Source organism: Leucoraja erinacea, chromosome 15 (genome assembly GCF_028641065.1).
Source record: "Leucoraja erinacea ecotype New England chromosome 15, Leri_hhj_1, whole genome shotgun sequence".
Lineage (NCBI taxonomy): Eukaryota > Metazoa > Chordata > Chondrichthyes > Rajiformes > Rajidae > Leucoraja > Leucoraja erinaceus.
In genome coordinates, this window is record NC_073391.1 from 11,676,146 (window position 1) to 11,687,617 (window position 11,472).

An 11,472-nucleotide genomic window follows, 5' to 3' on the forward strand; every position below is an offset into this window, starting at 1 on the left:
GCAGAGGTGGAGGGGTGGGGAGCAACACAACGGATGCACCTTCAAGCATTGCGGAGAATCACATTTTACTCTTTTCTTGTCGCCGATTTTGTAGATGACTCCACCTCCCTTCAGTGTTCAGTTTTTCAATTCCCAACTACCCCCACCTCAGCACCCCCACCCACTACCAATATGAGGCCTGCAGCACTGTAGTGATTTGCATGCCAAGTGCCTGTAATGCTGTTAGGTTTATGCAATAAAGACAACTCAATGCAGGCTGCAGGGTTTTACTGAGTTAAAGGGAACAGATGGCCCTAGGAGAGGTAAAAGGTATAATCCTATCAGCTGGAGTATCAACCAGCCATCTGGACATCCCAAGCACAATTACAAGACATTTTAGTACGCAGAACAAAGAAATCTTCGCAAGGCAAGATTAGGCTTGTTTGAATGCTTTATTATTGTAAATTCAAAGAAAGGTGACAAATGCTATTATAATTCTCCAGAGAAATAACTTATGGTAAGAAAAGTTGCATGGGTGAACTAGCAAATCAAGAGGAAATTAGAAAGTATTAAACGCTGGGAGTCATTTACTTTAAAAAAAAAATGTTTACCTTCATTGCAATTTACATTGTTCGTTAGTTTTACTGTCAAAACGTGTTGTTATGTTGGCACAAATTAATCAGTGTGCTGTGGCAGTAAATTTTAGTTTAATACAATAGTTTAAAAAGTTCAAAAAAAGCAAAAGATTAATTTGAATAGCACCAACTATAGATTTGGTGAGCAAATACTTGTAGGATTTTTTTTTTTAATGTTCATATTTGAAGGGATCGATTTGCAGAAGCCTCCAACAACTCTTCTCCTTCATCGTGATTTGCACAATCACATGGAATGGCTGTTTCCCGCATTATTGGGCTTGTCAGGAACTTAACACACTTGCACACCACAGTGTTGTGGATACGGTGCACCCATTGGCATCATTACTGTGTTCATCAAGGACGTTGAAAGTAATTGGAAAGTTGCAAATTTTGTAGATTGAAGCACATTAAGAAAAGTTCTGATCCATTTCACTGTGGCGTGTGTCAAGATCATTTTGGTGTGGACTTTGGTTACTTTTAAAGAAAGTGAAAGTCCAATGTGTTATAGAGTGAATGGATACGAAATCTCCATCATGACGGCTCAAGCAGTAACTTTGGAGAGTGAGCTAATCTGACTCTGGGACCTCTTTTGGTGGGTTTAGCGAAGGGCAGGTATGTGAACTTGGCCTTTTCCTACTCTAAACAGGAGTGATTTTGGAATAGTTCTCCCACCTGCACTTTCTTTTCTGTGAAGTGGATAGTTCAGGACAACTAAAAAGTGGACAACCGCCTACGATAAAATGGAAGGAAAACATTCTGAGACTTGTTTATTAAAGTAATGTCCTGGCAGAGAAAAACATGTAAAGAACACTTTGTACTAAAATGGGTGTTTTCTGAAGATCATCTTAATTCCAGCCATTACAAATAATTTGTAGCTTTGACTTGGAGGAATAAATCTATCAGTGGTCACACGGTGGTAACTTTTATAGCATTTTAAATAAAATTGTACATGTAGTATTGACATTTTTTTTTAAAAATAAGAGGATCAACGTGCATCAATAGAAAGTATATAATTAAATGTAGCAGTTATAATGAAAAGCTCATTTGCACAAAACCAGAGATATGCATTAAGCCATGTGTGGTTTTGGCTCGTGCTGAGGCGCAGCTTTTAACCTAACACGCATTGTAAAACGTGAAGTATAGTTTCAATGAATGCCTCAACTTTACCCAATGAACAGAAGGAAGGAAAGGCACAGATTTGCTGTTCTTCTGCTGCTGTCTTCATCTGCTCTTTCCAATTTCTATCATCTGCTTGAGTGCATTGTGCATGTATATCATTAGATCTCTAACACTGTCTGTGTAATTCATTTTGCCATGGTTCCCATTGAACACATGTTCCTTCTCTGTATGTGCATTGAAATGTATGCAAATACAGGCAGAAGGAAGATGGCTCAAGGCACAGGCGGAGTTAGACCCATGTTCTCTGCTGAGAAGCATTGCAAATTCCTCGGTGATGTGCGAGCTTGTCAGGCCACAGCTGCCAGACAGCAGCCTCTTGTGCACGCAGCAAATCCTATATTCTTTTCTTCTCTCACCTCCAAAGTAAATTTGTTTACTGTAATTTTTGTGTGTGAATTATTTGCCATAATTGGCTGCGCTGATGAAGGTCACTCCCTTTGAGAAGGCTTGTCAGTCTTTAGAGAGCTGATCCTTTTCAAACGATCTCTGTGCAATTAAGAAAAGCAAATGTCACTTGGAAGCCTTAGAAATGAAAATTTGTATGAACTTATTAGCATGAAGTCAACAGCAATAGTTAAGGGCAGGTTCTTAGTGTGTGCTCAGACCCTCTGTTGCAGAGGGAGATGCACATGGAATAAGCAAATATAACCTCCACCAGTCCAACATAAAAGCAAATAAAGAAAGGTGGCATGTCTTAAATATACTACACAACAATAGCTACTAGCTATTAACAAAGGCTGCATGTTAGTTGCTGCTTGAACTGATTAGCAGCAACCAGGTGGACAATTCATAAAACAAAATTTGATTTAAAATACAAATTGTTGTAATGAGTATCCACAGAGTCCCATAACATTTCATTAATTATATTTTATATTTGTGAATAAATAAAAATGCCCTTTGAGCTATTAAATAATGTGAGAGTGGAACATAATAATGCCTGATGTATCAACAGCGGAGGATACCAAGTAGCTGACAACTGAATTATTTAATGTTAACATTTAGTAATCACACCAGAATCAACAAGAGCCACCATGCTTTTTTGTATTGGGAAAAATCACGACTTAACCAACTGTGAAAGCAGTTGCTTTAAAAATGTTTGAATGGTATTTAGGTTAATTTGAGGACAATTCACATGTGACACTTACAAGCCAACCCCTACAGGTAAAAATTGCAGCAGCAAGATTTGCTTGTCATAGGGAAAGTGTACGTATCAGTATTTACTCCTTAGCATGAAAGTCGGCGTACAAAAGACCATCAAAGCCGATGAAAAAGGTCTGTCAACACCATGTAAAGAAGGCCTGATCAAAGTAAAGAACAAAGCGATTCACTCAGAGGCTGTGCAGCCTTCAGCCTGAGCATTGCTGCAGTTCAGTGGTTGCTGTGAGCTGGGATTGACTGGTGCTAGCTGCTGCCTCCTGTGCTAAGTCTGCACCACTTGTAATAACTCATGCAAATGTGAGGACTCTAGAGACAAAGAGAGGTCAAGTAAATGGCTCATGGATTCATGTCGACAAACAATATTAGATGTAAAATGTGTACCTTTGACAGAAGTATTAATATAGCGCTTTTGATTTTTTGTGATGAAAAGTGAAAAGTAGTAATTACAGAATGACAGGGGAAAATGAAGTTTTGAACCAAAGGCAAAGTTCGCGGATGAAAAACCCAACCCAATTAGCTGCTTATGAGGAATCGAAATTCAGAGCATTTGCTCTTCCATCTCCCTCAACAACCTTTTGATTGACTCTGCTTAGATCTGTAAAGCAAAGCAGATAAATTGACATGCCACATGCATGCAATGCTTAATCATTTGTAATAGCCATATTTGCCCTGACATATAATTTGCTACATCAAGCTATTTTTCTTGTGTGCAAGCAAACTGCTGCTTGGCCTTTGCAGTGTAAAACAGTTAATGGTCTGCTTTTGCTACATGAACATGCTGAGATATGACTCTGCTTTTTTTTTTGCTAAACTGCGGAGAGCAATCATTCACTTTGTGACTTTGCTTTGCAAGATTTGTCATTGCGGATGGGATCCTGCGACCAAGGCGATGGTTTTCAAGCTTTTATTATCCTTTTGTGCACACAGCTACCCCGTGTATAAAAGCGATCAGCCCGAGTGAAGGTTGGACAACTGGTGGAGCCACAGTCATCATAATCGGAGATAACTTCTTTGATGGTTTGCAAGTAGTATTCGGCACTATGCTGGTCTGGAGTGAGGTGAGCACCCTGCTTTTGGATCATAAAGCATACGGCATGTTGCGACCTATGCAAGAAAGCTAAGATAAGACTTTTTCAGCAAGATTTCCAAGATGTATTTATATTGGGCAATATATCCGACAAATTGTGTTAAATGCAACTGATGTCTACCACGCCACCTGGTGGATAATGTTTTGTACCAGATCATTCAACACAATTGAATAATTAGCACTAGAAATTACTGAGAGAATTTAGGGAGGCATATGGAGACAATTTTCATGTGAATGATGCCTGGTGGCTTTTCCTGCAAGCTAAAACCAAGGATCATTTACAAGAGACGTTGTCAAGCTACAGATCTCTGAACTGCATGTGAGAGGGACGGGCGCATTTTCAGATGTGTGCCCAATTTGGGTTAATTTTCATCATTACGGCTCAACTGGCAAACAGCATTTCTATCTCTATCATCTTAGCCTTAAGTCTGTTTATTGTATGATTCTTCTAGCTGATAACGCCCCACGCCATCAGAGTTCAAACCCCACCTCGACACATTCCTGGAGTGGTAGAAGTCACCCTGTCTTACAAATCAAAGCAGTTCTGCAAAGGTGCTCCTGGACGATTTGTCTACACTGGTGAGTTGGAATCAAAAGCCTTGGAAGTCCTGCAAAGATTTAATGAGTGAGCAACGATGAAAAATTTGAAAGGGAGAAAGAAGGAAATGGGAACTTATACACCAGCAGGGAGAATGGGGAGGTGAGGTCGTAGCCTGTCTGACCTGGAACCTTCTGTCTGATTTGAAGTGCTCCTAAATTGATGGGGACAATGAGATAATCATTGAAAATTGCTTGCACCATTGAAAGCTGAGCCAAGTCCCACTGTATTTCACAATATGAAAATGATTTGAACTTAAGCAGAGGAGGGAGTGATTCTCCAGGGCAGCTGTTTTCTATCAGAGTCCCACCAAGCTTGCAGTCTGACTAGCCACTCTAGCATTTAACCTTCTCAGCATGAGGAGGGACATAGGGCAACGAGGCTGCAGGATAATGAAGCAAGAGCAATAGTGTAGGGCATGCAGCTTTGGAAAGTATAACTTAAAGACATTAGCAGCTTATCTACAGCCCTATTAAAGTGCCAAATCTCAGAGAATAGCTTGTGGAGGACACCATTAGTCACACATACTAAGAGGATTGTGCTGATTCTCATCAGGGACAGAACAAACATATCGCACTTATATCTATGCAGTTTTTTCTTCCCCCTGCTCCTTGCAGTCATTATAAAGATACAATTACCATGGGAGGCAGTAGCAGTTCAGTTGATTAGCACGGTGAATTAAAAGAATGAGTCACAAATGACATGTCCGGTTCTTTTGCACAAGTCCTTCTTATTCCCTGAACAGCTCACCCCCCTTGTAGGAAGGTCAAAAATGAGAGAGAACTAACAATTTCAAGCAACTGGCACTTAGTGCCAGAATTAACAATCACACTTTGTGTAATTGCCATTTAATAGTAGATTACCATATAGACTGTAAAATACAATAACAATTGCCTTATGTTTAAAATTAAATTAACTATACATTTTGCTACATTATGCTACATTGGTCAAACTTATAAAAGGAGTTTAATTTTTAATTCATACGTCTGAGCAATAATTGATTATTTATTCATAAATAACTTCTTAACTATTGGACACCTCTTTTCGTACAGATAGTGCCGTTCTGTTTCTGATTGAATCCAGCTTTTTTTTGTCAACATGAACATGACACTCCCCTGGGATTAAATCAGAAGCAGTGAAGTAATCTGATACAACAGAGCATAAGCAAACTTTTGTACAAAGTCATATTTTCCCCCCAAATCATGGTGAATTTTATTAAAATATTAGGTACTCTCACTACAGGTTGTGCTGCATACCTGTCTTTATTTAATTAAACAATTTGGAGCACTGGTCACCATTAATTTATTGCTACTAATTATAATTGTCACACTAGTAATTGAAACAAAGTTTTAGTAAAATCTATCTTGCAAGATTACATTTTAAGTTGAGGAGTGATCAGCAAAACCTTTGGCTTTGAACGAAAAGCCAGCGTTTCACTTAAATGTTGTCTTTTAACAAAAGGAACTCGAGCAAATTAATGTTTGTTTTGCTTGAAGCCCAGATCTCCTGCATGCCATAAATAAAATTCTGTTAGATGTTACCACTGACCTCTTCTACCCACAAGTTTTGTTGACCCACCCTCATTTTGGAAACTTATTTTGCTCAATTATCGAAATTATCGCAAATTACTAGGAGTCAACGTGTCGTTTGCAGCAGACTGAAGCTAGTAACTAAACACAAATACTGGCAGCCTATCGTAAACATGTTCTGAGGAGATACGGAAAAGTTTGAATGCTGAATATATTGGAATCAGTCCCAAGTCTTTTAATAATATACTGGTCTGGGATATAAATGATCATTTCAGCACCAAGGCTTACATTCAATTTCAGGTTTATAAAATCATAACTCTCCAGTGATCTTTCACACTTTGTTTTCTCTGATACAGCTTTTATGCAAAGAATTGGCTTGAACTCTACATGAATGGGACTTGGCATAGTCACAAAATCCTACTTCTGGTCACTAAATTGCTCAGCTACAATTTAGTCACAAGTTTTTACCCGATCATCATTTACCCTAATTTTCATGGCAAGTTTCCAGAATCTTCCAGCCCTGAAGGCCCCACACCACGTTTATTTTCTGTGCGACATATCTCAAGTATTTCCTAAGTGTTTATTCAAATATTGTTTGGTTAAAGGCTCCTCTCAGTAACAGATGCAAAGTTGAAAACATATTTTGAATTTTTTTCTGAGAAATGACAAAAGAAAAATTGTAGAATTGAGTGTGTATACTATTCCAAGCTGAAGCAAAATTTGCATTTGCTACGATAGATTCTTAGCAGTGGAATGGCAGAACTATATAAAATGTCTATTTTTTTCCGGCAGTCAGTATACACCTGCTGTCACAGTAATTTTTTTTTAACAAATCAAATCACTGGATAATTATTGAATTTACAAAAACTAAACACACAGCAGACTGTGCATTGAAGTGGTGCTCCGGAAAGTCACATTTTATACCTCAGAAACTCTGCTCTCGGCTTACTCTCAGAGGTAACATTCATGTAGAGGCATTGTTTCTTTCACCTTCCTTGTCTTGTCACATCTTTTGTCACTGTAAAACAGTTTCTTCCACATCTGATACCTGTATTGGTTATCCATTGATCAGGCCTGTTGTGGGTACCAGCTGTCAGCAAGCCCTGCAAAAAATCAAAGAAGGACAGATATGCTCGTCTTCCTGCCAATAAATTTCTCTCTAATAAGTCCCTTAAAGCTGATCAGGCAATTTTAAAAGGCTCTCGCAGCTGATACTTTAAAACCTGTTTATTGGATTTTTTGGAAACATATCGTGGTTGTTTTTTTTGTCTAAAAATATCCCTATTGACAGGTAAGATGGGAAGACAAAACACCCCCAATAGGGTAATTGTTAATGATGACATTTGAGGACAAGGGGTTTTGAGGCCACACCACTGCATTGTATGGCTGTTGCTTTTGTTTGAATAGAGCACATTAAAAGGGCACACTATCTGTGTGCTATTACACAAGTTGACTATTTGTCCTAATCAGTGACACATATTTACTAGAATTGCATTAAATGAACTATCCTTCATACACAACTCGCACGCTTAGAGCTGTTTCATTCATCATCTGAAAATTGAGACCTAGTAAACTTTTCCCTTCCTCTGGTGAGATGGTAGACATGCATCAAAATGTTAAAAAATGATTGGTGAGGGGGAACTGTCACCCATTTATCAAGGAAAAGGAACATTATTTGCTAATTTCCAAACCCGGGCAGTGACAGGGTGCTTCGTCTTTAGACCCATGGTGACCAACATGGCCTTTTTGTTATTAGTACAAGTCAAGCGCTTTTTGGCTGCTGCTAACAAGACGCATTTGTCTATCATCACAGGGTGCTTTATTTTTTTCCCAGGCAACTGTGACCAAACCTTGTTCTCTGTGTCGTGATTGGCCCTTCACAACCACGTTGTGGTAGTGTTGGGCGGCAGAGGAACTGATAAATCACAAAGTTTTCTCGTCAAGGTGAAGGTATCGACTCAGCTGCACCAAAACTGACAAAATGTAGCGGTGAGAAGACAGCAATTCATCATCAAAAAGGACAAAAGGGTCATTCTGGCTTCACTCAATAAATGCTGATGTTTTTACATTTGGAATTGGATGATTTGTTTTTGCCTACTTAAACTAAAAAAAAAATTAAGAGTCGACTAGCTGTTTGTGATTTCAAAGGCAATTCCACTACAAAAGATTTCTTAGATTAAAATGTCAATAGCTTGTAATAAAAGATATAAGGGTCTTATTGTAAACTAGAATATAAATTATCGCAGGAGTTGAGACCACATTATATATTATTTGTAAGACCTTCTAAAAGTCCTTAAGTCTTAGTTTAACGCATATTTTCTCTTTATTTAATTTTGCATTTTTAATAAAATATTCTACCTAAAGTAAACTAATTAACGTGATAAGATTCTTTGTAAGATTAGTTTACTCAATTTCGATAACGGGGAGGAAATAAGTGTCTGGAGTATTTCCTTCTTCCTCAGTCACGGGGGAGGCGATTGAGAGTTGATAACAATTTTTTTTTTAAAAAGAACTTAAAATCCTTACTTCGAGAGAGAGAGAGAGAGAGAGAAAAAATCACTTTAGCATGAAGGCTTCAATTTCCAACTGATGAAAATTACCATTGTGCAACCTGTCTTAAGAAATGAGAATAAACGGTTACGTGCCCTTCAAGCACCCGACTGCAAGAAGCCATAAACTTATTCAAATGCCAGAATCCTTACATCTGTCCCTTTAACTAAAGACATATTGTACTCTCTAATCCCAGACCAACTGATACAGCAATTCCTCATAGTATTCTTTAACCCCAGGGCTGGGTTTGGTAGCTGTAGTTTTAGTACAACTATAAAAGGTAAAATCAAAGGCATTCTTCAAGGTATGTAAACAGAATTGTTTGAATGCAATCCAATAGTTGTCAGCAGGGGCATTTTTTATACAGAAGACAATGAGATGTCCCCTCTCTGTGGCTAGTGTCACATATCAGTACTATTATTTACTGTCAGGTACTCTCGTGTGGGAAGACAATCCCTCTGTGATAGGCCCAGTTAGACTGCCTATATGAATGCCTGGGGACAATGTCAGGGTTATAGAAAAGGTAGTTCCCGTCTTCCAATTATAAGCTAACATGGCAGTTTTCCCACTGTCAGTGTGTGCACTTTGAGGAAAATTCCTTGCCATTATCTGATCGAATGTAATTATTAAGTGACCTGTGAATTCAATGTCTGTAATTGGAACAAGTGGCTGCAATTGAGCATGTACTTTTTCCCTTTGCAATTTATGGCAAATCAGGCAGTGCCGCAATACAACTGCTGGTTAGTGTTTGAAACCTCTTGGAGTCCTGATGAGGGAAACCATCGCAAGACTGTTAGAAGGAAAGAGCACACAAGAATCCTTTCTCCCTCTTTTTGATGTTTTTTTAACAAATATCTGAACATGCAGTCTCTAGTAAGGGAAAGAATATTAGCACTGCTCCAACAAGCAAGGCTGCCTCCAGATGAATGATGCATTCAACCCCACCGTGGCTTTGTGCTACCTATGCATTTCACAATGCTTGGCTCACCCTGCCAAGTTCTGTGATTGAAATTCATTGCCAAATTTATTGAGAAATTAATGAGAAAAGCTGCAAAGTATTGACTTTGAGAGGAAAACACAACTCATCTTGAATGAGGAGGAAAATGCAGCAATAATTTAGCTGCTATTGATTTTGCCCTGTCCATGTATTGATCTTCATTTTACAATATTAATTTGCACCTGCGATCAGCTGCAGAGGGAACCAATTTCATTTCTTCTCTCTGTTAATGTGCAAAGTGTTAGGTGTTTTCAGAAGTAGTCTATACAGTAGATGACTCCAGATGATTTTTTTTTTTATCCCCATCCACAGCTTAAGAACCCCATACTAACACAAAACATTAGCAGTTTGTTGCAAAAAAAAACATGTGGCTCAACCTGATCTTAAATTTATACCTCCCTCCAGCCCCACAGGCTGTGTTTCATCTGTATGAGGAACAATCAGTGCCCTGAAATTCCAGCCCTCTCCTCATCATCATGCCCATATCGGTTCAAAGTTCATGAAATTTCTATGAGCATTGATCTCCAACCATTGATTTTTGGCGCAGGAGATCTTTGAAATTTTAATTTCCGAGCATCTGAATTTCTCATACATGAAATGGAGTTGCTGGAGACAGTTCGGTTGATGATAAAGTGGAGAACTTAGCACTATTTCTGAGCCCAAAGAAAACCAGGCATTTGTGGACTTTGTGCAATGTTTTTAGCCTGAATGGTTTAAAAAAATGCACTCTTGATACTGTGGTAAAATATCCAGTGGGAAATAAATATCGGTTTTGTTTTATTGGCCTGGCTTTAAAAGAACTAACCTTTTTGAACATTCCTCTGAAAGCCAAGCGCTATGGTAAAAACAGCAGGACTTAGACATATCCTTCAGCTGCACAATCATCTGTTCACAGCAGTCTTTATCACCTGGTCAAGTTCACCTAGTTATTCATCAGTAGGACATTTAATAACCTCAAGGTGATATAATTGCTATTGGCATTTTTCCCCTTGGATTCAGGTGGTTAATGTGTAAACCACTTGTCAGCAAATAGCAGTTTGTCACTGAAATCACTACCACCCTCTAGAGGAATATATCTGTACTGAGCAATTTAATTTTACTTTATTTAATTTTTACACATTACAACCTGTTCTTTCACAAAGGTTGAAGCTTAATGTCGAGGCAAGAAGTGAGTGGGCCCCTGCGTCAAGTTTAGTACTTTTGGTGACAGTCGAGTTTTAATTGCAGGGTCTACCGTGTCTGTAAGGAAAGAGCTGCAGATGTTCTTATTATGTAGTTATGCTGCTAATGTGAAAAACTGCCTCATTATAAGGGTCTGTTTGTAGCAAGAAGATGACTACATTATGACAAATGCATGATTGGGAAGTTACAGGAAGATGATCATTATTGAAATGAAACTGGAACTCATTTAAGAGCTTAAACCAGCAGCTGGTATGGAGTAAATGAATGTCTTCCTGTTTTTATTATTGCAGTCAGGTTTTCTGTCAGATGGAAATTTTAAGCCAAATCAGACCAGCCCATTTTGTCCTTTTGTAGTGTGACAGCAGAAACAATGGACTGTTGGTGTTAAAAGAAACTTCCTGCATGTGTTTTTCTTTTGCTGCATGTTTTAATGAAACTATATTTAAACAACCCTGTGAATGTGGGTGCAATTACTTTAGCAGTACTTAACCATGCATCAAGCTGATTGACTGGCTAACATGTCCTACAGGTCTCAGTTGTATTGTACCAGTCAAGATGCTGCCATCACAATTAGGGGG

At 38.5% G+C, this 11,472-nt stretch overlaps 1 protein-coding gene across 10 annotated transcripts in view; it reads left to right on the plus strand.

The window, feature by feature from the left end:
• The window catches only part of ebf3a (EBF transcription factor 3a), a 130,938-nt gene that overhangs the window by 98,129 nt on the left and 21,337 nt on the right, over positions 1-11,472 (plus strand). For all 10 annotated transcript variants that reach the window (XM_055646674.1, XM_055646675.1, XM_055646680.1 and 7 more), the window contains 2 exons: positions 3,879-4,009; positions 4,491-4,617. In XM_055646674.1, the coding sequence (XP_055502649.1) occupies positions 3,879-4,009; positions 4,491-4,617 (258 nt within the window). The remainder of the gene's footprint in view (positions 1-3,878; positions 4,010-4,490; positions 4,618-11,472) is intronic.